The sequence below is a fragment of the Stenella coeruleoalba genome, assembly GCF_951394435.1.
Source record: "Stenella coeruleoalba genome assembly, chromosome: 3".
Classification (NCBI taxonomy): domain Eukaryota; kingdom Metazoa; phylum Chordata; class Mammalia; order Artiodactyla; family Delphinidae; genus Stenella; species Stenella coeruleoalba.
Genome location: NC_137148.1, coordinates 55,384,674 through 55,410,076, shown reverse-complemented (window position 1 = coordinate 55,410,076; position 25,403 = coordinate 55,384,674). Strand labels below are relative to the sequence as shown.

General features: G+C 42.3%; 1 protein-coding gene across 5 annotated transcripts in view; it reads right to left on the bottom strand.

Annotated features, from left to right (window-relative positions):
* The window catches only part of OCLN (occludin), a 48,439-nt gene extending 23,303 nt beyond the window's left edge, over positions 1-25,136 (bottom strand). Inside the window, exons 1-4 of one of the 5 annotated variants that reach the window (XM_079916911.1) lie at positions 25,027-25,136; positions 17,070-17,186; positions 12,038-12,716; positions 7,159-7,320 (exon numbers count right to left, since the gene is read on the bottom strand). In XM_079916911.1, coding sequence (XP_079773037.1) covers positions 7,159-7,320; positions 12,038-12,716; positions 17,070-17,119 — 891 coding nt within the window. In that variant the 5' untranslated portion in view covers positions 17,120-17,186; positions 25,027-25,136. Of the gene's footprint in view, positions 1-7,158; positions 7,321-12,037; positions 12,717-17,069; positions 17,187-18,992; positions 19,155-24,765; positions 24,880-25,026 lie in introns of those variants that run through there. The other 4 variants (XM_079916910.1, XM_079916909.1, XM_079916912.1 and 1 more) reach the window with 4 other exon arrangements.
* Between the last annotated feature and the right edge of the window lie 267 nt (positions 25,137-25,403).

Sequence of the window (25,403 nt, the reverse complement as noted above, 5' to 3'; positions counted from 1 at the left end):
ATCAACTCTTTAATATTTACCGTAGGTGTGTGCTTTTCCAAAGCCAGACCCCAGTTCTAAGTACTCACTCTAGAGAAAACGAAGATGTATGTCTTGATATTTATACTTATGACCTTCTGGAAATGCAGGTGGGGGAAGAGAGATTTGAACACAGAGATTAACATGAAATACTCATCTTCATGGGCATAAGGGTATCAGCCCCTCCCAACTCAGCTGCAGCACTCCTGGCTGAAGAGTCCCCCTACCAGCATTCTCAGTGTGTTGGCAGGACGCAGCTCCTTAAACCACGGTCCCCTGCTGTTCTGTGAGGCCAAGCTCAAAGGGGCAGAAAGGGATCTGAGTGGCGTGACACCCTCCCGGGAAGAGCCAGCAGACTACTGAGGAGCACTGGGGTGAAGTGGGCTCAGAAAGCTACTCAGAAACACGTCCTAAGCTATTCAAATCGCACTCTGCATTTAAACCTGGTCAGATGACACACACATAATAAATAAAAGGGCAATTACAATTAACCCATGTAGCTCATATTAAGGTAGTAAGTATTATCCACAGAGTAGTTTCTCTAGAAACCATCTCCCCATCCCACACAGTAACTGTGGGAACTGCCACATGCTGGATTATGTGAGAAGGGCCCTGCCCTTGGGCACAGTGGGTTAGTGTGAGGATGGCCGCCTGACCCAAGGCTACTCATGCATCAGGGCCCCTTCCCCAGGCAAGTCTCAGACGAAGCACTAATATGAACAACAAGAGCTCTAAGTAGCTGCTTTCTGCTCCCCTTCTCCATGCGAAAATGAAGCCTACCAGGCAGGAGGGAGTCAAGATGAGAAAGCAGATCCCAATGGACTTGAAGTCCTGACTTTAGCTGTTCATGAAACACAGCCACATCCCTACCTCTGTGGCTAAGTTGTTTTGACTCTTTCTAGGATTTCATAAATCACCCCCCAAAATCTTGCAGATATATTCCTCTTCTTACCTATGCTAACTTAAGTTCTGTTTTTGTCAACTGTAACTAGGACTCGTGCAACACCAAAATTCTTTTCTGCACAGCCAGCTGTCTTCCTTTCAACATCCTTGTAAGGCAGACAGCCATATATTACTGGTCTTCTTCATTTTCTCACATGCATCTCACATTAGTCTTGAAAGGCAGACCAAATAATATAGCCAATTTTATAGATAAGAAAACTGAGGATCAGAAGGGGTAATCTGTTTACCAAAGAATGCTGGAGTCAGGACTCAAACCCAGAGCTTTAGGGTCCAGTGCTGTTGTCCCTCCACCAGGAATTCTCCCCAAACTAGACTTCCTTGACATACATGTGGGCTAAAAATAACTGAACTGATCTACCTAGAGTCACAGCAAAAGCAATGAAGCTAGAATTCAAACCCTGGTATTCCACCTCCCTGATATACTGCTTCTATTAGACAGAAGTAGAAAAGACAGCATTACACAGCAAGAGTAGAAGAAAGGGGAAGACTACCAGTCCCACAGGGCTGTTCATCTGAGACTAAACGAAGGGTCTCCTCTAAAGCAACGCAAAAACCCTGCAGAGCCTAGTTTTCTGGCCAGTACATAGTAACACTACTCAGGGCAACGGAGAGGAAGTCCACTAAGAGTGAGCACAGCTGAGGGTACCTTCTCTGATTACAATGGAACCATTAGTTCCATTCCCAGAACTGAGAAGCACTTCAGTCATGCAATCAAGGCAACAGAAAAGGGAAGGAACACATCATGGTCTCTTCTAATTAAAGTAGGGAAGTCACTCTGGAGACAGGTCACCTCTGGGAGCAGGCAGAAGCAGGTGGATGGGAGAGTAAAAAACACATGGGGTAATGTAACTTAGACCTCGTATTGTAATTCTTGGGTAGGATGATGGGTGTTCATTATGAAAAAAATCAATAAATACAAAAAAGGCTATGAATGGACCAAAGACAACAAGGTCATGAACTAAGAATTGGGAATAATTTATTTCTGTGTACCTGAAACCAATCTGAAAAAAAAACAAAGAGACAGAGAAAATGTAATCACTAAGGCTTTCCCTAAGAGCACACTGGCATGGAAATGCTAGACTAGGGCTCTACTCCTGGCTTTGTCACATTACGTGAGCCCAGGCATGTAAATTAATAATGATTTCCATTTACATAACAGCTAAGTTACCTTCAACATCAATTTTCTCCATTTTCAAAAAAAGTACCACATACTTACTGTAAGAAAATTACTTTTTACATAATTATTCTGGTCAAAAATTGGAAAAAAACTAATATGAAACAACAGGGATTGGTCAAATAGATCTCTACAATGGAATGTTATTAGAAAAGGTGTGTGGAACCAGAATTTCACACACCACTGATGGCTGTATAAATTGGTACATCTCCTTTGAAGGGCAATTTCTTACTATCTACCAAAGTTACAGACGTATGTACATACATACCCCTTGACTCAGTAATACTCGCGAAATTTAGCCTATAGGAGTATATATATAGACAGACATATATACAAGTTATACAAAGTCTTCTTTTTTAAAATCCTATCATTGTTTATAATATTACATAATAAATATATCCAACAATGAAAGACTGATTACATAAACCACGGTACCACATCCATACCACAAAGAGGCTATGAAGTGGTAAGGAAAGACACTGCAAAGTAAAAAGGGGATGTGCAGACAGAATGGTATGATCAGTACACTAACTTCTGCATAAAAAAGCAGGAAGTGTATTTTTCTTTGGTTTTATTTTCACAAAATAAAACACTGAAAGGAATCATAAGAAACTAAGAAGAGTACGTACAAGTGTGGAGAGAGGGTGAGGAAAGATACCCAGAAATGGGCAAATGGAAACACAAGGATGGCAGGGAGACTGCCTGAAAACCTGTTTTTTTTAAAAATTGTAATTCTGGCCATAGGTTTTTTACTTATTTATTTATTTATTTTTTGTTAAATTTTCTTTATTTATTTTTGGCTGAGTTGGGTCTTTGTTGCTGCACGTGGGCTTTCTCTAGTTGCGGTGAGCGGGGGTTACTCTTCGTTGCAGTGCACAGACTTCTCACTGCAGTGGCTCCTCTTGTTGGAGAGCACAGGCTCTAGGTGCACGAGCTTCAGTAGGTGTGGCACATGGGCTCAGTAGTTGTGGCTCACGGGCTCTAGAGCATAGGCTCAGTAATTGTGGTACACGGGCTTAGCTGCTCCACGACATGTGGGATCTTCCCGGGCCAGGGCTTGAACCCATGTCTCCTGCATTGGCAGGCGGATTCTTAACCACTGCGCCATCAGGGAAGCCCTGGCCACAGGCTTTTTAAAAAGGGGTAATTAGAAAGCTTTTATCTTGCCAGAAAATACAAAAATTAAAACAGTACCACACCAACCAATGCAACAATATAAATGAATCTTATAGCATTATGTTGAGTGGACATAAAAGCATACAGGACGTAATTCCATTTATGTGAAGTTTAAGAATAGACAAAACTAATTGATGTGATAGGAATAAGAGGAGTTACCAACCCCTAGGGGATACTGACTAAGAGGCATAAGGAAACCTTAGACACTGGAATGTATGATATCTTGATTTAGAGGCTGGTTACAAATGGGCTTATACGTGTAAAATTTCACCAAGCCATACAATTAAATTAGTGCATTTAATGTACTTTACTGTGTGTGTATAGATATACATTACACTTCAGTAAAAATTTTTAACAATATCAAAATTGTTTTTGAGAAATATTTAATGTGATAAAAAGCCTATATCATGTTAAATCAAAAAAGGTAGAATTTTACACTGATAAGGACTACAATCATACTTCTGAATTAGAATAAGAAGTAGGAAGAGGAGGAAAGGATTAAAGAAAATACACGAAAAAGGTAACTCAGAATGGCAGAATTTTCTTTATACTTCACAGTATTTTCAAAATTATTTAATTAAAATAATCATATTCTTTGAATTCAGAAAAAGTACCAATTAACCTGGGGTTTGAGGACATAATAGAAAAAATAAAGATCTACAACTTTAATTAAAAGAGCCTTTAAACATTTAAAATACAACAACGTTGGTACAAACTTAAGTGAGTGACTGACTACAAAGGACCAGGTTAACATCCAAACAGTGTGTAAACATGGCCTGTTTATTTTACAAAGTACAAGATATCCAGAAAGGGGAGGGAAAAAAAACAACCCTAAAAATCCCTAAGAAGGCAGAGAAACCATTGTGCCGGAGATTCAGAGACAGGAAATTAGAAAATTACACATTTTCTCACAGATAATACAAAAGGACTGAAATCTGCTTAAAACTCTTAAGGCTCAACTGTTGAGGTGCCTTTGCCCTGGGGGTTCTTATCTTAAAGATTTTAAAATTCAAGAAAGGCAGTACAATTTAATTATGAATGTCAGGATGTACCTACCCCAATGTGTAGGGAAGAAGTAAATTTAGTAGGTAATTGCTCCTTTAGTAAGTTTAGTAAGATACCACCCCCCGCACCCCCAAACAATCCACTATTAGCTGTATGGAGAGTATCTTGTCTTAGTTCTCCACAATTAGAATTCAAATTTTAATTCTCATTTAGCACAAGTAATTAATTCTAGATTCTCTTCCATTATTTCAAGTGGAGATAATTTTTACGATATTACTTTCTAATGACCAAAAGGAAGAAAAAACACTAATCCACTCCACTGCCAGGCACTTTATTTTATCTTGCTTTATTTTCTAATTTTTAAGTTTATTATTATTTTTTTTGCCGTGCCACGCAGCTTGCAGGATCTTAGTTCCCCGACCAGGGATTGAACCCAGGCCCCGGCAGCGAAAGTGCCAAGTTCTAACCACTGGACTGCCAGGGAATTCCCCCACTTTATTTATTTATCTTATTGGAGTATAGTTGATTTACAATGTTGTGTTACTTTCTGCTATACAGCAAAGTGATTCAGTTATACATATACATATAGCCACTCTTTTTTAGATTCTTTTCCCATACTCTACTCAATACCCTGTAATGCCAGGCACTTCGGATGCAGCATCAAACATTTCCACTTGCGCACCTGTGTTACCGGAGTGAAATCCATTCGAGCAGAATACTGCGTAAGAGCAGAGAAACCTGAGGAACAGTCTGCATCTGGTTGTGGAAGTAAGTTGAGGCAAGAATGAAAATGTGGGATTGAGTTCAGCAAAGCAAACCTGGGCAGGTGAAGGCGGGAATGGAAGGCAAAGCACAATACCTGTGACTAAAACTGCCTCCCAATAGCTTATTTCCAATAGCCTTCCTTAGGCATTTGAGTTGGGGGAACAAGGGAAAAGGAAATGAGGAATTTTCAAGTAATTAAGTACCGCATAAAACATCAGTGTGCTCAACATCCTATGTCTGCTATTCAACAGATGATTATTTAGTTTCATACGACAAAACATTTATTACTACAGAGAAACTATGATGTGTGAAACAACCTACAGGCTGGCTATCAAATTTCCAGGGATTCAGTGAGGAAGCATTATAAAAATAATGCCTCTTTAAAAGTTAAGCCTTTCTGGCTTTGTTGTCATCATCACCTCCATAAGTTATTATGGCTATCTTTTGTCAAATTATCCAAAGTACCCAGAACTTATTAAACCTTCATGACAGTAAAATCAGATGAGAAGCCGAAGTTCACTGGGACTCTAATATTACTGGCACTGGTCTCTCTTGAGTCAGTTTCTTAGGCTCTCAAAACCTTAAGTAAACAAATCCAACAGCCAGTGAAAACTGACACACCCAGAAACTCTCAGTGAAACCTTGACTTCACAGTTCACAATAGACTGTCCTATTCCCTCTACAGGTGGCCTTGCCTGGAGCTAAAGGTCAAAAGAAAACAATCCCCAACACCTTCACATTTTACTGGGTTGGGGGAGGGGGATGAGGAAGAAAAAAACAACAAGCAGGCTTCAAGGAGAGGTCGGGAACAGGGGCACACACATACCATACCTTCTGTTTCTCCTGACTGCTTCGTCTTAGTACCTTAACTAGAAAAATTTCATCTACATTCAAATTTCTTCAAACACCAGATGGAGGATGCTAGAGCTAGGAGCCTTCAAGATGATCAGTATCTTCACCCCCAACCTGACCAGCAGGACCCACCCTCAGCCCACTCCGCTCTGCTCCCACGGGCCAAAACCAACCTACCCCGGAACCAGGGTCCAGGATTCTCAACTAACCTTCATGGCAAGAAACCAATCTGCTCAAAGAAACCTATGAAGGCAGATTCTGAGGCTGCTCTCAACAACATCCTAACAGAGTATTTCTAACAAAGTTTGGAACACCCCTAAAAACAGGTTAGCTATCAGGAACATGCATTTGGGAGGTATTTTTGGTAAGAGGGACTTTCTGCACTTCAGCAAGTCGCATCATTTAGGAAGCCACCTACTGGTAGGATTAACAGTATATGAAAAAAAAAAAATTGCCCTAATCTCTCTCTGCCTTCACTTAAGTATTTCAATATGTCAATATCAGTACAGAATTAGTCCCTGTGATTCTCCAGGCTGTTCCACATGTAAAAAGTTTAAAGACCTGCCACCTGCTACCACCCCAAAAACACCGTTGCCAATCTTTTTTTTTTTTTTTTTTGCGGTATGCGGGCCCCTCACTGCTGTGGCCTCTCCTGTTGCGGAGTACAGGCTCCAGATGCGCAGGCTCAGCGGCCATGGCTCACGGGCCCAGCCGCTCCGCGGCATGTGGGATCTTCCTGGACCGGGGCACGAACCCGTGTCCCCTGCATCGGCAGGCGGACTCTCAACCACTGCACCACCAGGGAAGCCCCCCTTGCCAATCTTGACCAAAGACCGTAAACATCCTGAGCACTGGTATTTACTTCCAAAACAATCAGCAGGATAATAAAAAGGAAGGGGAGAGGAGATGTTTTTGTTTTCCAAAGCCACGTTATTTCCTTCGTGGTTTCTTTAAAAGCCATTTCTTCTCAGTGCCTAGATCCACTTCTTAGAAATAGAAATCTGGCTTTTACTCGTAGTAAAACCATGTCCACTCATCCCACTTTCTTAACATTCGAAGTAAAATGTGAGGCCACAACTTTTGCAATATACAAAGACAATAATTCTACAAATTAAGTTTCACAAAGCAGAATAGGTTAAATTTAGAGACAAATCTGGGGGTCTAATAAAAAACTGGACATTTACTGACTTTCTTAAAACACTTACCCACTCTTCGACATTGGGGGGCTGCTCATCATAAATACGTTCCTTGTCCCACAAAATATTTGACTTGTCATACCGGTCCATCTTTCTTCGAGTTTTCACAGCAAAGAAAATTATTAAAGCAAAAGCCACAACAACCATAAACGCCAGCACAATGGCAATGGCCTAAAAAGAGATTAAAGATATTGACATATTTAGCTTTTAATTGCTTACTTTATCCCAACCCACACTCTACAAATACCTAAGGCCCTACTAAATATCTGTTGTTTAACTGCTATAAAACTGATACAAACGGTTACATTTTAGAAATATAAAACCTAGCCCAAGCTAGTTCAGCTAAGGCTAGCAACACACACACACCAACCTTGATTCACATACACACACACACAACTTTGATTCAATCCTTGGAATGAACATGAATCCCTGTTTTAGAATTATAGAAAACTAGTTCCAAAGCCTGAGCACCAAGGGGCCATATTTCCATAAACAGATGAGAATACCCAATAAATTAACTCATCACTGGTATACTTCTAAAGGGCTGGAAAATGTTATTCTCAGAAGTAGTTTTATTATTTTTTTTAACATCTTTATTCGAGTATAATTGCTCTACAATGGTGTGTTAGCTTCTGCTTTATAACAAAGTGAATCAGTTACACATATACATATATCCCCATATCTATTCCCTCTTGCATCTCCCTCCCTCCCACCCTCCCTATCCCACCCCTCTAGGTGGTCACAAAGCACCGAGCTGTCAAAAGTAGTTTTAAATACCCAATCATGCTTATAGCCTTGTTCGTAACCCATGTCTGGCACAACTTTTTACACTGAATGTAAATTTCAGTCTTACCATAAATTATGCAGATACACTCTAACCAAGCTATAAATTAGAGAGAATGGGCTAATGATCCTTTTAGTCTGTTAGGTTCCTGTTTTAGGTGTCTTTTGTGTGCTTACTAGAAGAGCCTGTGACAAGGAAACCCTACCCCTGACAGTTCTCCTAGTGTCTGACAGGTATGTTAAGTGGTACACTGGCATGGAGGCACTTGGGAGTTCAGACAGGTACCAGGGCTCTGGCCTGGATGTCTGCTAACGGGTAAGAGGAAGCTCTCTTTGCAGCTGTCTATGTAACAGTGGTATCCTTTTTCAAAGAATACAGGTTTCGGGTAGTCAGAGGACTAAGAGGGATGTCAGTGTGATAAGAAAGGAATACCAGCCCTCAGCCCTATTTACCACAGACACTCTGAATGTCGACAACAAAACTCTGAAACCTACATTTCAGTCTTCAAAATAAAGGTAGTTATTGGAGAAGGTCTAACCCCCAAAAGGTGACTCATTCTGGTAAAAGAATGAAAATTCCTGGGTCAGTGTAAGGAGAAAAAAAAAAGGAGAAAAGAATACTAGGTTAGAAACATTTTCTTAATTAGGATGACTCCTGGTTACTGAAAGCAAGGTTCTCCACCCCACCTGCACGTTTGAATCACCTGACAGCTTTTTGAAATACTGACTTACACAGTGAAAATTTGAAAACATTTTTATAAGAAATTAAAGAAGACCTAAGTAAATGAAAAGACACCCTATGTTCATGCATCAGAAGACTTATTGTAAAGATGACAATTCTTCTCCCAGCTAGGATTTTGAAGGATTGCATTGATCTACAAATTCAACGCAACCCTTCAAAATTCTAGCTGGCTTTTTTGCAGAAATTGACAAGCTGATCCTAACATTCATATGAAAATGCAAGAGACCTAGAATCTAGCCAAAAGAATCTTGAAAAAGAAGAGCAAAGTTGGAGGACCCCCCACTTCCCAATTTCAAAATTGATAACAAAGCTACAGCAATCAAGAAGTGTGGTACTAAATAGAACTACCATATGACCCAGCAATCCCACTACTGGGCATATACCCTGAGAAAACCATAATTCAAAAAGAGTCATGCACCAAAATGTTCATTGCAGCTCTATTTACAATAGCCCGGAGATGGAAACAACCTAAGTGCCCATCATCGGATGAATGGATAAAGAAGATGTGGCACATATATACAATGGAATATTACTCAGCCATAAAAAGAAACGAAATTGAGCTATTTGTAATGAGGTGGATAGACCTAGAGTCTGTCATACACAGTGAAGTAAGTCAGAAAGAAAAAGACAAATACCGTATGCTAACACATATATATGGAATTTAAGAAAAAAAAAAAATGTCATGAAGAACCTAGGGGTAAGGCAGGAATAAAGACGCAGACCTCCTAGAGAACGGACTTGAGGTTATGGGGAGGGAGAAGGGTGAGCTGTGACGGGGCGAGAGAGAGTCATGGACATATACACACTAACAAACGTAGTAGGGTAGATAGCTAGTGGGAAGCAGCCACATGGCACGGGGATATTGGCTCGGTGCTTTGTGACAGCCTGGAGGGGTGGGATAGGGAGGGTGGGAGGGAGGGAGATGCAAGAGGGAAGAGATATGGGAACATATGTATATGTATAACTGATTCACTTTGTTATAAAGCAGAAACTAACACACCATTGTAAAGCAATTATACCCCAATAAAGATGTTAAAAAAAAATAAAAAAAAAAAAGAAAATGCAAGAGACCTAGAATCTAGCCAAAAGAATCTTGAAAAAGAAGAGCAAAGTTGGAGGACCCCCCACTTCCCAATTTCAAAATTGATGACAAAGCTACAGCAATCAAGAAGTGTGGTACTAAATAGAACTACCATATGACCCAGCAATCCCACTACTGGGCATATACCCTGAGAAAACCATAATTCAAAAAGAGTCATGCACCAAAATGTTCATTGCAGCTCTATTTACAATAGCGCGGAGATGGAAACAACCTAAGTGCCCATCATCGGATGAATGGATAAAGAAGATGTGGCACATAGATACAATGGAATATTACTCAGCCATAAAAAGAAAAGAAATTGAGCTATTTGTAATGAGGTGGATAGACCTAGAGTCTGTCATACAGAGTGAAGTCAGAAAGAGAAAAACAAATACCATATGCTAACATATATATATTGAATTTAAGAAGAAAAAAATGTCATGAAGAATCTAGGGGTAAGACAGGAATAAAGACACAAACCTACTAGAGAACGGACTTGAGGATATGGGGAGGGGGAAAGGTAAGCTGTGACAAAGCAAGAGAGAGGCATGGACATATATACACTACCAAACGTAAGGTAGATAGCTAGTGGGAAGCAGCCGCATAGCACAGGGAGATCAGCTCGGTGCTTTGTGACCACCTAGACGGGTGGGATAGGGAGGGTGGGAGGGAGGGAGACGCAAGAGGGAAGAGATATGGGAACATGTGTATAACTGATTCACTTTGTTATAAAGCAGAAACTAACACACCATTGTAAAGCAATTATACCCCAATAAAGATGTTTAAAAAAAAAAAGAAGTGTGGTACTGACCTAAGGACAGAAACACAAGTAATGGAAACAAATTGAGAGTCTAGAAATAAATCGTCACATTTATGGTCAATTCATTTTTGACCAGGTCATGAAAATAACTCAATGGAGAAATAGTCCTTTCAACAAATAATACTAAGACAACTGGATATCCACATGCAAGAAATGTTGGACCCCTTCCTTATAACATGCCCCAAATTAGCTCAAAATGGATCATGGACCTAACTGTTAAAAGCTAAAATTATAAAACTCTTAGAAGAAAACATATAGGAGTAAATCTTTGTGACCTCGAATTAGGCAAAGTGTTTTTAGATACAACACCCTTTTAGGGTGCAAAAGCAATGAAGCAAAATTAAATGAGACCTCACCAAAATTAAAAAACTTTTGTGCAAAGAACATCATCCAGAAAGTGAAAAGAGAATGACAAAATGGAGAGAAAATACTTGCAAATCATATTATAAGGGACTTGTATCCAAATATATAAAATTTCTTACAACTGAATAAAAATCCAAATAGCCCAACTAAATAATGGGCAAAGATCCTGAATAACCATTTCTCCAAAGAAGATATACTAATAGCCAATAAGCAGAAGAAAATATCATTAGCTATCAAGGAAATGCAAATCAAAACCAAAATGAGGTACCACTTCACACCCATTAGCATGGTTAGACTCAAACAGACAAAAACAATGCTGGGGGATGTGGAGAAACTGGAATCCTCATACATTTCTGGTAAACGTACAATAATGCAACCTCTTTGTAGAACAATGTGACAGTTCCTCAAAAGGTTAAACGCAGAATCTCCCTAAGACCCATCAATTCTACCCCTAGGTATATACTGAACTCAAGAGACATTAAAACATAAGTTTCACAGAAAAATTCGTAACGGCCAAGGTGGAAATAGCCCAAATGTCTGTTAACTGGCCAATAAATAAAATGTGGTATAGCCCCACAATGGAACGGTATTCAGCAATAAAAAGGAATGAAGTACTGGTACATGTTCTAACACGGATGAACCTTAAAACATTAATGCTAAGTGAAAGAAGCCAATCATACAAAAACACATATTGTATGAGTCTGCTTATATGAGATATCCAGAATAGGCAAAACCACAGAACAGGATTAGTGGTTTCTCGATCTGGGGACGGTTAGTGAAATGAGGAGTGACCGCTAATGAGGACGGGGGTTTTCCTGGGGTAGTGAAAATGTTCTAAGATCAACTGTGGTGATGGTTGCACAACTCTGTGAATATACTAAAAATACTGAATTGTATTTTAAATGGATGAATTGGATGGTATGTTAATCATATCTTAATAATGACACCCAGCCCTTCTCCCAGTTTCTGGTTTAAATAGAAGTGAGGCGTAGCATCAATATTTTTTTAAACATTCCCAAAGTGAATCTATTAAGCATCCCAAGAGGAGAGCCTCTGACCCAAGGCAAGAGGGGAGAAAAAAGAACAAAACTATCCCTACCTCCTGGGGATCCACCACACAGTAGTGATACAAATATTGATCCACATAGACTCCAGCAGCTGCAGGTGTATAAAACTGGTTGCAGAGGGCATATATTTGTGAACTGTAGAGAGACCCAGATGCCTGGGCAGTTGGGTTGACTCCCAATATATAGACAATTGTGGCAATAAACACCATAACGGCCAGGACAGCACTCACTATTATCACAGTCAAATAATATCTTCTTGTTCTAGATACTTCAGCTCTTATAACGCTGGTAACAAATATCACCAATGCAGCCATGAAACAAAAGGCAGCCATGGCCAGCAGGAATCCCTTTGCCGCTCTTGGATCTGTATAGCCTCCTCCATAGCCATAACCGTAGCCATAACCATAGCCATATCCACTTCCGTAGCTACCAAAGCCACTTCCTCCATAAGGGTAGCCAATGCCACCTCCCACTAAGGTTCCATAGCCTCTGTCCCAGGCAAGAGTGGAGGCAACACAGGCAAAAATGGCAATGCACATCACGATAATAAGCATAGACAGAATCCGAATCACTCCTGGAGGAGAGGTCCATTTGTAGAAGTGGAGAATTTCATCTTCCGGGTAGAAAGAATACGCTGGCTGAGAGAGCATTGGTCGAATGTGCATCTCTCCACCATATACGTCATTGCTTGGTGCATAATGATTGGGTTTGCTGAAAAGCACATGAAAATTTTAAGTTAGCCATTTTTAGTGGTGAGCAGAAAGAACAAATAAAGTACCTGGAATAATTTGAACAAACCACTGGCAAATAAAACTATGATTTGTACTGTTTCACTGTAATGGGGCAATCTGTATCCCCCCACACCCCTACCAAATTCAAATATCAAAATCCTGACCCCCAGACTTACCCGGTGGCACAGTGGTTAAGAATCCACCTGCCAATGCAGGGGACACAGGTTCGAGCCCTGGTACAGGAAGATCCCACATGCCGCGGAGCAACTAAGCCCGTGCGCCACAACTACTGAGCCTGCGCTCCAGAGTCCGCGTGCCCAGAGCCCACACACCACAACGAAGAGTAGCCCCCGCTTGCCGCGACTAGAGAAAGCCCACAAGCAGCAACGAAGACCCAACGCAGCCAAAAATAAATAAATAAATAGATTTATTTTTTTAAAAAATCCTAACCCCCAATGCGATGGTATTAGGAGGTGGGGTCTCTGGGAAATGATTAGGTCATGAGGGTGGAGCCCTCATGAATGGGATCAGTGCCCTTATGAAAGAGGCCCCAGAGAGCTCTCTCACCCCTTCTACAATGTGAGGATACAAGAAGTCTGCAATCTGGAAGATGGCCTCCACTAGAACCGGGCCGTGTTGGCACCGTATCTTGGGCTTCCAGCCTCCAGATTGTGAGAAAGAAGTTTCTGTTGTTTATAAGCTACCCAGTCTATGTACTCTATTACAGTAGCCCCAACTGACTCAGACACCCATTGAACAGTAAACATATCTGTGCACGATGCGTCAAAATCACCTGGAGGGTTTGTTGGCCCTCATCCCCAGAGTTGCTGAGTCTGCAGGTCTGGGGTAGAACAAGTTTCTAGATGCTGCTGATGCTGCCGCAGTCTGGAAACCATACATTGAGAATGACTACTTCGTTTCTACGGAACAGAGGTTCTCAAATTTTGCGGCACATTAGAATCACCTGGGGATGTATAACATCCCCAGACGGAGCACTCCAGACCAGTTAAATCATAATCCCTGGGGACGGGACCCAGGGAGTTTAGAACAGTGGTATCAGCCCTTTTGCCTTTGTGACTGAAGACCGATTCCTTCAGACTTGACACTTACAGTGGCCTCCACTGGGTCACGTGTAAATCCTGGCAGCCTCGCTCTCTTACCTAAGAATGCACATTCATTCACTTATCATTTGGTGGCTATTTACTGGAGTTGCCAGGCTGACGCCTGCTGGGCTCTGTGCTAGGCACTGGGGATACAACAGTGAACAGGACAGCCTCAGTCCAGGCCCATCACAGAGTACAGTCTGTCAGGGCAGTAAGACATTAAACGAAGCACTACATGAACTACAGCCAGTTACAGCAAGAGCTACAAAGTAGATCAATTACCAATGAGTGCTCATCAGAATGGTGGCTAATCAGATCTGATGGCTAAGCAGATCAGAATCTCCTTTATAAAAATACCTTGCAAACTCCAGTAATTTAATGATAAACACACAGCTTGTAACAGACACACTGATGCGTGGACACACTGAATCTAAAACCTGTGGGCCCTGGCGAGGCAAAATTCAATTCCTAAACCAACTAAAGCCCTTTTGTTTTTGTCATTATTTCTATAGACCGCCTTCCTCACTCCAAAGGAGACGTCTTACTACTGGGTGCCACTAACCATAGGAATTAGAATTACCTGAGTACCGTAAATGAGAATGAAAAGGAAATGGAGAAACTGGAGAGAACAATGAAAATGTCAAGAAAGAAAACTCGGTAAAACATTCTACTTAGATACTTGGGCTGTTTCCATTTGGGGCTGTCATGAACAGCGTAGCTCTGACACAGTCTCCAACATACATCCTGGTACACACAGGCAGTTTTTTTTAGGGTATATATCCAGGAGTAGAATTTCTGGGTCAAATTTTTTTTTAAATTTTCAGCTCTACTAGACAATGTCAAACTGTTTTCCAAAGTGACGGATTCACTTATACTCCCATGAACAGTGCAATGTTCGCAGAAACATGGCTTATGATAACCCCAAGCTGCAGTGCCTACAGTGCCATGGGTAACTGTGATAGAGCCTCACAATGGAATGCTACGGAGCTGTGCTATTATGACAGCCGCTAGCCGCACACATGGACGGAGCACTTGAAATGCGGCCAGTCCCAACTGAGATGTGCTGTGAAGCGTAAAACACAAAGTGCTCATAGTATGAGGGAAGAATGTAACATCAGCAGGAGAGAACCCTAGTATTGACTACGACTTTGAGTGATAATGATGTGTCAATGTAGGTTCCTCAATTGTAACAAATGCACCACTCTGGTGGGGATGTTGATAATGGGGAAGCTATGCATGTGTGGGCAGGGGACCTACAGGAAATCTCTGTATGTGCCTCTCAATTGTGCTGTGAACCTAGAACTGCTCTAAAAAATAAAGACTGCTAAAAAAAGAATATAAACTATCTTGTAAACCAATGTTTATGTCAATCACATGTTGAAATGATAACATTTTGGATATATTGAGCTAAGTGAAATATATTATTAAAATTAATTTCTTTTATTTTTAATATGGTTACAAGAAAACATGAAACTACATATATGGCTCGCACTATATTTCTTTAGCACTGCTCTGAAGCAAAAAAAATGAACTACAAATTCATGTAGATAAATCTTACAAGTTGAAAGAAACAAAGCAGAAAAGAATACATACAGCATATTATGTTCATACAAAGTTTAAGAACAAGTAAAACTAAACCATATTGTTCAGGATGTACAAAGTGGGAAAATAATAGAGAAAAGCAAGTGATGTCCACACGTCAGAACAGTGGCAAGTGATGTCCACATGTCAGAACAGTGGTTTCTACAGGAAGGAGAGGACACAGGCAAAGATTGGGGTGCTCTATTTCTTGACTGAGATGATTATTTTGCTTAGTACTTATTCATCATTTTATATGCATGTTCTGTGCCCTTTTCTATATGTGTATTTCACCACTGTTTACAAAAATAAGTATGAGGTTAATGGAGCACTACTCAGTTACTATATTCTCCAGCATATCTCATTGCCATAAACAGCTGCGTCCCTACCACATTCAGGTATCGGTCAGGAGGCTATGTAATAGAAGCATATGCTCTTACTACTGTTATCAGAGTTAACGCTACAAACTACTTAAAGGAGGAAACCCCTATCAATGTTTGACAGAAAATTTAAAACTTAAGAATTCATTGTTAAATCTCCAAATGGCTAAAGACACCAAGAACCCTCAACTTTGTTTCTTGTTTTAATATAATTAAGGAATCACTTAAAATTAACCATGTGGAAAACATTATTGTTAAGTGAAAGAAGTCAGTCACAAAAGACCAAACATTGTATGATTCCATTTCTATGAAATATCCAGAATGGACAAATCTAGAAACAAAGTGGACTGGTGGTTGCCTAGTACTGGGGGGAAATGGGGAATGACCACTAATGGATAGAGGGGTTTTTTTGGGAAGGGGATGATGAAAATATTCTAAAACTGATCGTGGTAATGGTTGCACAACTCTGTGAATACACCCAAATCAATGAACTGCCCATTCTAAATGGGTGAATTGTAAGGTATGTGAATTATATCTCAATAAAGGTGTTATTTGAAAAACTGACAATCTATTGCCAACAGTCACCTAAATAAGGTATTAATATGGAAGCTTCATACCACTGGTGAAAAACAAAAAGGGGGCTTCCCTGGTGGCGCAGTGGTTGAGAGTCCACCTGCCGATGCAGGGGACACGGGTTCGTGCCCCACTCTGGGAAGATCCCACATGCCGCAGAGTGGCCGGGCCCGTGAGCCATGGCCGCTGAGCCTTTGCGTCTGGAGCCTGTGCTCCGCAACGGGAGAGGCCACAGCAGTGAGAGGCCCGTGTACCACACACACACACACACACACACACACACACACACACACACACACACAAATCAAGTGATAATAGCTCCCACTGCAGAAAAAAACTGTCATCCTGGAAGTTATAGGTAAGAGGGAAACTCACTCTTCACCACATACCCTTTGGTTCAATTTGATTTTACAAATCAACCAAACACATAACAGTTTTGTTTTATTTTATTCTATTCTATTCTATTCTACTGTTTTATTTTATAGCAAACACATAACAGATGAAAGTTTCAACTACACCTTTTTTTTTTAAACATGTAATAGACTTTAAAAAAAAAGAAAAGGGGAATTCCCTGGTGGTCCAGTGGTTAGGACTCCATGCTCTCACTGCAGAAGGCCTGGGTTCAATCCCTGGTCAGGGAACTCAAATCCTACAAGCTGCGAGTCTCGGTCAAAGAAAAAGACTTACGTATTTACTTACAATTCATCAGGTCTGTAAGGAGGTGGACTTTCAAAAGGTCTGGATGACATGGCTGATGTCAGTGGTCACCTGATCTTCAGGATGAGCAATGCCCCGTAGCTCCCAAGATAAGCCAATCTAAGCAACATAAGTAGGGTAATGACATTACTGCTGAGCTCATAGTTTCCTTGCATCACTAAGAAAACTAATGATATCGATCTCAAGTAACCTCTCACTCCTTAGTTATTTCTCTTGTCCTTTCCACTGTCATTTTTACACATTGGACCATTAATTCTTTGAGCACAAGAAATCATTGAGCGTAGGACTCATTTGGCCTGGTAGTCCTCAGGGCACCTAGCATCATGCTCTGCACATCACTGCCATATGAATATTGTTGAAACTTGAAATTTAAAGTTGTGATAATGAAAATTTCACAAAGGTTTTTACAGCATAGGCAAAAGTGGTATTTTTTAAAATAGTCACTTCAAAGAACACAATTATAGATGTATAAAAGATAAAATTTCTTAAATATATTTCTTCTGTCTCATATTACTTTTCAAAGTTCATATAAAATGAGAATGCATATGGAAGGGCACACATAGCTGTGTCCAGCATATACCAGCCCTTCAATGTTAACTAAAGCATAATCTGGTTTAAAAGTATGCTTTTATCATTAAAAAGGGTTACAAAAAGCATCTGTAAATAGTACGATTATGGACATTTTCCCCTTATCTCCTTTTCCAAGTCTTCAAAATGGAATGTAATTTTCAAAAAAGGAAAAACATCAAACACACACTGTAGTAAAGAGTCCTCTTCACTAAGAGAAAAGCAGAATAATTTTCTTCTAAGATTCCTCAGAACAAAAATCCCTGAACATCTGAGAGGCAATTTCACTCAATCAACAAGTATTTATTAAATGCCTACGCTGTACCATAGGAGCCTGTGGAAGTTAAGTATGAGACCAAGTTCTCCCGAAGGTCACGCACAAAGAAAACAACATCTACGACAGGCATTATTTAAGGGCTGAACTACACGATTAAGTGCAGTTTGGAGATAATAGGGAAGACTTAGCAAGAAAGAGCCAGAAGCTTGGGGGTGGATGGTGGGAAGGACATGAGAAAGATCTATAACCTGAGTATATTAAAGTGTCTAATATTTTTTCCTTTTCAAATAAGGGTTGTGTAATCATACATTACTAGGTTTGCAACAGTAAATCAATTCAAACCCTTTAAACTTTGTTCTTTCAAATCAACAGCAACTACCCTCCACATCCTTAAGAATAGTCAATTACAAATTTCTCAAAGAAAATTTGTGCCAAAGAGGGGGATAATCCTGACCTCTGGACTGGGATAAATAGGTAAGATAATGTATTAAAGAAGATAAACAAAAAGCATTTACAGCAAGGTGATTACTCTGAAGGTGAGAAATTTCAGTGTTTAGGCACTTAGGTATATTGTATCCATTTTCAAATACTGGTGGCAGGATAAATCATTTTAAATACGTAAAACTCAATTTTTAAAAACGAATAGTATAATTTCTCAGAATAAAATATTGTATCTAGGTGAAACCTCAAAGATGGAAATATATTAAATGTTAGTAATGCCAACACAACTAGAATAATTTTCCAAACACAGTGAGGAAAGACAACTTCTCTTCATTCTTTTATTTCTAAAAACTGCTTTATTGAAGTATAACATACAGAAAAGTGCACAAATCTAAGTGTATACAGCCCTGTAACTAGCACCCAAACACACATACAGACGAGCGATTTAGGCCAAAATATTACAGTGCTATGAAAGAGTAAAGTCCAGATTAAGTGTCTTCTTAACTGATGTTCAGAAAAAGAGCATTAAGGAAAACTGAATCTAAACACTATTCAATATGGAACCCTATTTCTGAAGCTGAATGTCAAATACCGACACACTGACCTCAGAGGAATCTTACCTCTTCTATAACTAGGTCTCACTCATTCAAGACTATGCCAAAAATTCCAGGCTCAACGGTAGTTCCTAAAAATCCTAAATTAATCCAGACTCAGGCTGAGGTTTTGTTTTGTCGAAAATCCAGCCAACAAAATCCCTTTCCAAACGTCTATTTCCTGGAGTTTGTCATGTCTCCCCTAAGAGCAGAGATTTTAAATTGTGAAGCAAATAATTTCAGAAAATTAATTAAGAACAAGCCAGGACTTCCCTGGTGGTCCAGAGGGTAAGACTCCGCACTCCCAAAGCAGGGGGCCTGGGTTCAAACCCTGGTCGGGAAACTAGATCCCACACGCATGCCACAACTAAAAAAAAAAAAAAAAAAAAAGATCCCATATGCGGCAACTAAGACCTGGAGCAGCCTAAATAAATAAATAAAAATAAATCTTAAAAAAAAAAAAGAACAAGTCATGCCAAATCAACTTCATTTTCTTTTTTGAGAAGGTTACCAGACTGGTAGATGAGGGGAATACAGAGAGAATCCTGAGAATTCTGGACACGTCCTTGTGTAACAGAGTGTGGGTAGGCAGATTCCTACGGGGCTGAATAATGGAAGTTAATTAGGATGAATGAATGAACCATTTATGTCCACCTGGAGGGAGGTATCAAGTCGTGACCACAGACAAAATGGACAAGTGTATCCAGATTTGCAGCTGACAAGACACTGGAAAGGACAGGTAACCTACTGGCTACAAGTACATCGACACTGATCAAGGTCTCTGTAAGGCTAAAATGATGGGCTAAAACAAACCTAGTTAAAAACTCACAATCTGAGGGGACAAATTCTTCTCTTCTGTGAGCATCGCTACCCTCCTGTGCCAAAGAGGGGGATAATCCTGACCTCTGGACTGGGATAAATAGGTAAGATAATGTATTAAAGAAGATGAGCAAAAAGCATTTACAGCAAGGTGATTATTCTGAAGGTGAGAAATTTCAGTGTTTAGGCACTTAGGTATATTGTATCCATTTTCAAATACTGGTGGCAGGATAAATGATTTTAAATATGTAAAATTCAATTTTTAAAAACTAATAGTATAAGTACTAGATAACGGAAATCTGGCTTAATAACTGTTCATTTTTATAAGTGTATTTCCTTGATCAGAATTTCAACAAAAGTTAACAAGCTATCCCAAACTTATCCAGTATTTACAGAGTTAGTGCTTAGATCTAGGAATGATACAGTTATTAAAAAGAAACAAATCTATAAAAAATAATAAAATAAAAAAAAAAAAAGAAACAAACCCCTGCAGAACCGTGAAATCTGAACATCATGTTCCAACTAGATGCCTCTCCAGGAGGTAGACTTAGATTGTTAAAGATCTAGAAAAACCATGTTCTAGGACAAATGACTGGAAAAACAGGAAATGTTTGGCCTGGATAACTCAACATTAGAAGGACCACTATGGGGCTTCTCTGGTGGCGCAGTGGTTGAGAGTCCGCCTGCTGATGCAGGGGACACGGGTTCGTGTCCCGGTCCAGGAGGATCCCACATGCCACGGAGTGGCTAGGCCTGTGAGCCATGGCCGCTGAGCCTGCGTGCCCGGAGCCTGTGCTCCACAACGGGAGAGGCCACAACAGTGACAGGCCTGCGTACCGAAAAAAAAAAAAAAAAAAAAAGGACCACTATGGCAGTCTTCAAATAGCTATAGAGCTGTCTTTGTAGTCCTAGAAATGGTTCCTTTAAAAAAATAAAAACACTGCAGAGGGTCAGATCTCATCTCAGTGTTAGGAAGTCTCTCCACACACCCTCCTAAAATAACAAATAACAATCTGACCTCATGCCATTTATGCCAAGCTTGTTTGGTATTTGCAGGGGGTGGGGAGAAGTGGACTGAAGGACTTCTAAGGTATCTTTCAAGGCAGCCTGTGACTGGGTTTTAAGGTAAGGCAATAGGAAAGAGAGGACCAAGAACGCTGCCCAATGCCCAGCACGGCAACATTAACAATATCTGGTCAATAAGTATATGCTGAATGAAGGAAAAAATTAGAAGTGAAAGGCCACAGGATCTGGCTGAAGGGGCTCACTGGTCACCTTCACAGAACCTTCGCAGAAACTGTGTCGTAAGAATGATAGGGACATAAGTCAAACAGCTGACTCAGAGTCAGGGCCAAAAGGGAAGCAGTTGACCCTTACTGAATATGTTAAGTTGATGTTAAAGTATAAAAAGTTCTCTCTTTGAAAATATTTACTGGCCAAAAAAATCTTAGAAAACTAAGTTAAGATAAAAAAGGAAAGCCTGGGACTTCGTGGTGGCACAGTGTATGAGACTTCACACTCCCAATGCAGGGGGCCCGGGTTCGATCCCTGGTCAGGGAACTAGATCCCACATGTGTGCAGCAACTAAGAATTTGCATGCCGCAACTAAGGAGTCCGTGTGACGCAGCTGAGAAGCCTGCTGTCTGCAACTAAGACCCGACGCAACCAAATAAAAATAAATAAATAAATATTTTTTAAAAAGGAAAGTCTGAAAATGCTATGCTTCAAAAGTATTCTTTAAAGCAAACTGTCGGGCTTCCCTGGTGAAGCAGTGGCTGAGAATCTACCTGCCAATGCAGGGGACACGGGTTCGAGCCCTGGTCTGGGAAATCCCACATGCCGCAGAGCAACTGGGCACGTGAGCCACAATTACTGAGCCTGTGCATCTGGAGCCTGTGCTCCGCAATAAGAGAGGCGGTGATAGTGAGAGGCCCGCGCACCGCGATGAAGAGTGGCCCCCCCTTGCCACAACTAGAGAAAGCCCTCACACAGAAACAAAGACCCAACACAGCCATAAATAAATAAATAAAGCAAACTGTCAACAAGTAAAAATAAACACTATTATATTTAAGGGCCGTCTGTTCCTTTTTGATCACATGCCTTTCATTAATTTGCTTTTAAGAAGTTGTTTATGTTTATATTAAATGATTCTATTTAGATTTTGAAATTAGGCAGATTTTGAAATGGACTAGCTCTGAGTCAGAAACCACATTTTAAATTAGCTCTCCAGATGATTTTTAACCACGCCATATATTTTGAGAATCATTGCCTAGAATAAAGGCATCAATCCAAGGAGGGCCTTGATCTTGAGGGTTTCCTGTTTAGAACGCCCAGATCTTTACATGGCAGGAACCTCCCGATCAGGTCGCAGCTCAAATGTCACCTCCTCAGAGATGTCCTCCCGGTTACTCATTCCATCCACCAAACCAATTTATTTTCAGAGCAAATTTCCCTTCTAATTCTTTCTTTCTTTCTTTCTTTTAAACTGCTACCATCTCCACCCCAAAAGGAATACCAGCTTCCCAAGCACTTAAATGTCTGTCTTGATCATCACTCTTATTCCTGATCCCTAGATCCAGTCCCTGATACAAAGGGATGCTCAATCAATATTTGATTTATAAAATCAACAGCCCAAATTAGAGTTGGGATTTCAATCCAGCAGTGAATACCTTGAAGCTCTTCACGTAACTAACACCCAGGAAATACAATCCTTCAAGTTAAGTTCAACAAAAGTAGTTAAGTGCTTACAGTGTGAGGGAAAGGGAGAAAAAAGTGTCAGACTCACAACTGTACAGGCATCACCTGGGAACTTATTAGAAAGGCAGAATTCCAGGCTCCACCTTTGACCTATGAATCAGAATCTGTATTTTAATAAGATCCCCAGATGATTCATACCACATTCAAGACTGGAAAGCCTGAAGGTACAGAACAGCTGCAACCCTGGAGGCAGATTTTGTGGAAAGGTGTAACAATGGTCTTTTTACTCCAATAGTTCCATAAGTAGTAATGTGGATGAAAAAAGCCCACTAAAATTCTAATCAAGTAAGCCTTGAAATGCAACTAAAGAAAACTTCCCTCTGGGAGGTTCCTGGGAAGGTGAAAGACATACCAGTTACTTTATGTGGTTGAAAGCAATCTTCTATCATTTTGAAAGGGCAATAACTACAGCATTATCTTTAGAAGAAAACAGTAAGAGTTTTACCTTTACATCAAGCAAGATGGGGAACACTTATATGAGGCCATAAGGACTAGTCAAAGGTAGAGAATTCCAGAAAAACTCCCCAAATCTGGTTCTCACGCTGGACTGTGGCTTTAATGATATACCTTTCCTGATTAGCTGAAGTAGTTTTCAAGCCAGCCCATTTGTAACATGTTTCCCCTACCCGGTGTTTACTCGCTTTTAAAATGGAGTTTTAATAAGATCTAGCTTTTAGAAATGCTGGGGTGATTACATGATATAAAGCACAACAGGCTTTAGCACAGTGCCTTACACATAGGAGGCAATGCTCATCGTTTCCCTGAATTGCCTGGAAGTTGTGGAAATCTCGCTCTCCTCCCCGCCATACTCTAACAAAGAAGGTGCCTAATAATCAAATAAATGCAGAACTACCAAAAAAAAAAAAAGGCTGCTGCTCTGTCCGAGGAGTTATCAATTACTGTGGCGCCACCTTTTAAAATGTCTATTTTAAAACACCAGGAAGAGAAAATAAAGATTCAATACGTACAGTGCAAAAGGAAACACTGCTACACTAGGGAATACACAGTTTGAGAAATCCACCTCTGTCTGGAAAGAACCAGTTTTCAATCACAAAAAACACAAGTGCCTTAATGGGAAGGGATTCTCTTTTCCTGGGATCCCAATAATACACCTGTTGTGCGTGAGGGCCACACACTAACCTGGAACGCTGCCTCCTCCCCGCCCTGAGTCATTTCCCAGGTGGGTAGGTTGCCCGGCCAGCCCCAGGGCCGGCCCGAGGATGCCGTGCCTCTCCTCCGGCTCAGCTGCTTCACCTGGGACACGAGGGGCTTGGGCTTGCTCTCCCAGCCGTAAGGTGCAGAGGCCATTTTGGCCCCTCATCCCACCTGCCCCGCACACTTCCTCCAACGCAGGCAACATGTCGGCTACGCGCGGGGCCTGCCCTTCCCGGGGTCTCAAGACCCGGCGGCCTGGCCGAGAGCAGGTCCCGGCGGCCGTTCGCCCCCGCAGCGCCCAGGAGCACCCCGGACGGTGCGCGCCCGCGCTGGCCGAGCAGGGACTGCCCCGAGGCAGGTCCGCCTGTCTGGCGGCGGCCTTTAGGTCACGGGTGAGAATCCCATGCGTGAGCGGCTTCCCTCGAAGTACAGCTTCATTCGAAATTAAATCCCCGCCCCCCAGCATAAATCGACGCGGGCTCACACAGCTCCCACCAAGGGGGTTGAAAACAGCCGATCGGCCCACCCCAGGTCTCCAGGAATACTGCATTGATTAAACCCGGCCACCCCCTCTCCTCCAGGGAAACCCAAAGCGAGTGGGATGGGGGCGGAGAACAGCAGGCTCCCCTCGGAGTCCGAGCCGCCCCGCCCCGGCCAGCGAGCTGCCCCCTTGCTCCAGCTTTCAAGCTCAGGGCCCTCTCCCCGAGGACCTCCCAGAACCGCAGCCCGGAGAGCTGGGCGCAGGATTCTAGTTGTTCACCAACCTCCCGCCGGCCCCCAGGAAAGCGAGAAGTTGCCCACGCCGCCTAGACACTGGTGGCTTTAAGCGTTTCCGCCGAAGGAGCTGACGGGCGGCTCCAAGCGGCCCCTCGCCCCTGGGAGGCAGCCTCCAAGTTCGCCCGGCGCGGCTCTCTCCGCCGCCCCGTGCCTCTCCGGTTCCTGCGAGTCCCAGCCCAGGAGCGAAACCGCCACCGAAACCAGCGCTGGGCATCCTCCCCCTGCGCCTTCCCTACAAGACCGGGGGGCCTTGGTCCCCCCGTGCGACCCAGGCGCCGTGCCCAGCTCTCACCTCCTCACTGCAGCCGGGCCCAACCCACCAAGGACGGCGGGAGCCCAGGAGCGCGCTCACCTGGAGGGCGCACCTGACGACGTGCAGACCGCCAGCTCTCAGCCGGGACTCCGCAGGGGACCCAGCCCTCCTCCTCTCCCTCCCCCTCCTCCCCACCCCCACCCACCCCGCCGTCCTGCCCCCGGGCATGCGCACCAACCCCAGGCCCGGGGGCGGGAGGTTCGTGGCCACGCGCCGGCGAGCCGCGCCGGCGAGCCCCACCTGCTGCACCCGGCTCGGGCTCCTCGGCGATCTGGCTAGTTCTCCCCGGAGTCCCGCCGCCTCCGCCAGAGGACGGAGAAGCGGAGAGGTGGACGCTAGCGAGAAGGCGTGGTGTGGCGGCCTCCTCCGTCAGTGACCCATTCACCTGAAACTCCGATGGGAGAGGGAAGGGAGCGGTGTAGAAGGAGGCGGGAGGAACCGGCCTTTCCCCGCACACCCTTGCTGCTCCCGGCCTTAAAGGAACAGCGCGGCGTTTCTGCCCGGGTGGGCAGGGACGGAGACCAGAGGGGTGGCGTGGGGTAGAGGCTTGGGCTCCCCGAGGGTGGAGGGTGGTCCTGGACCACTCTAGGGAGCGCTCGGAGATCCGCGGGCTTCGG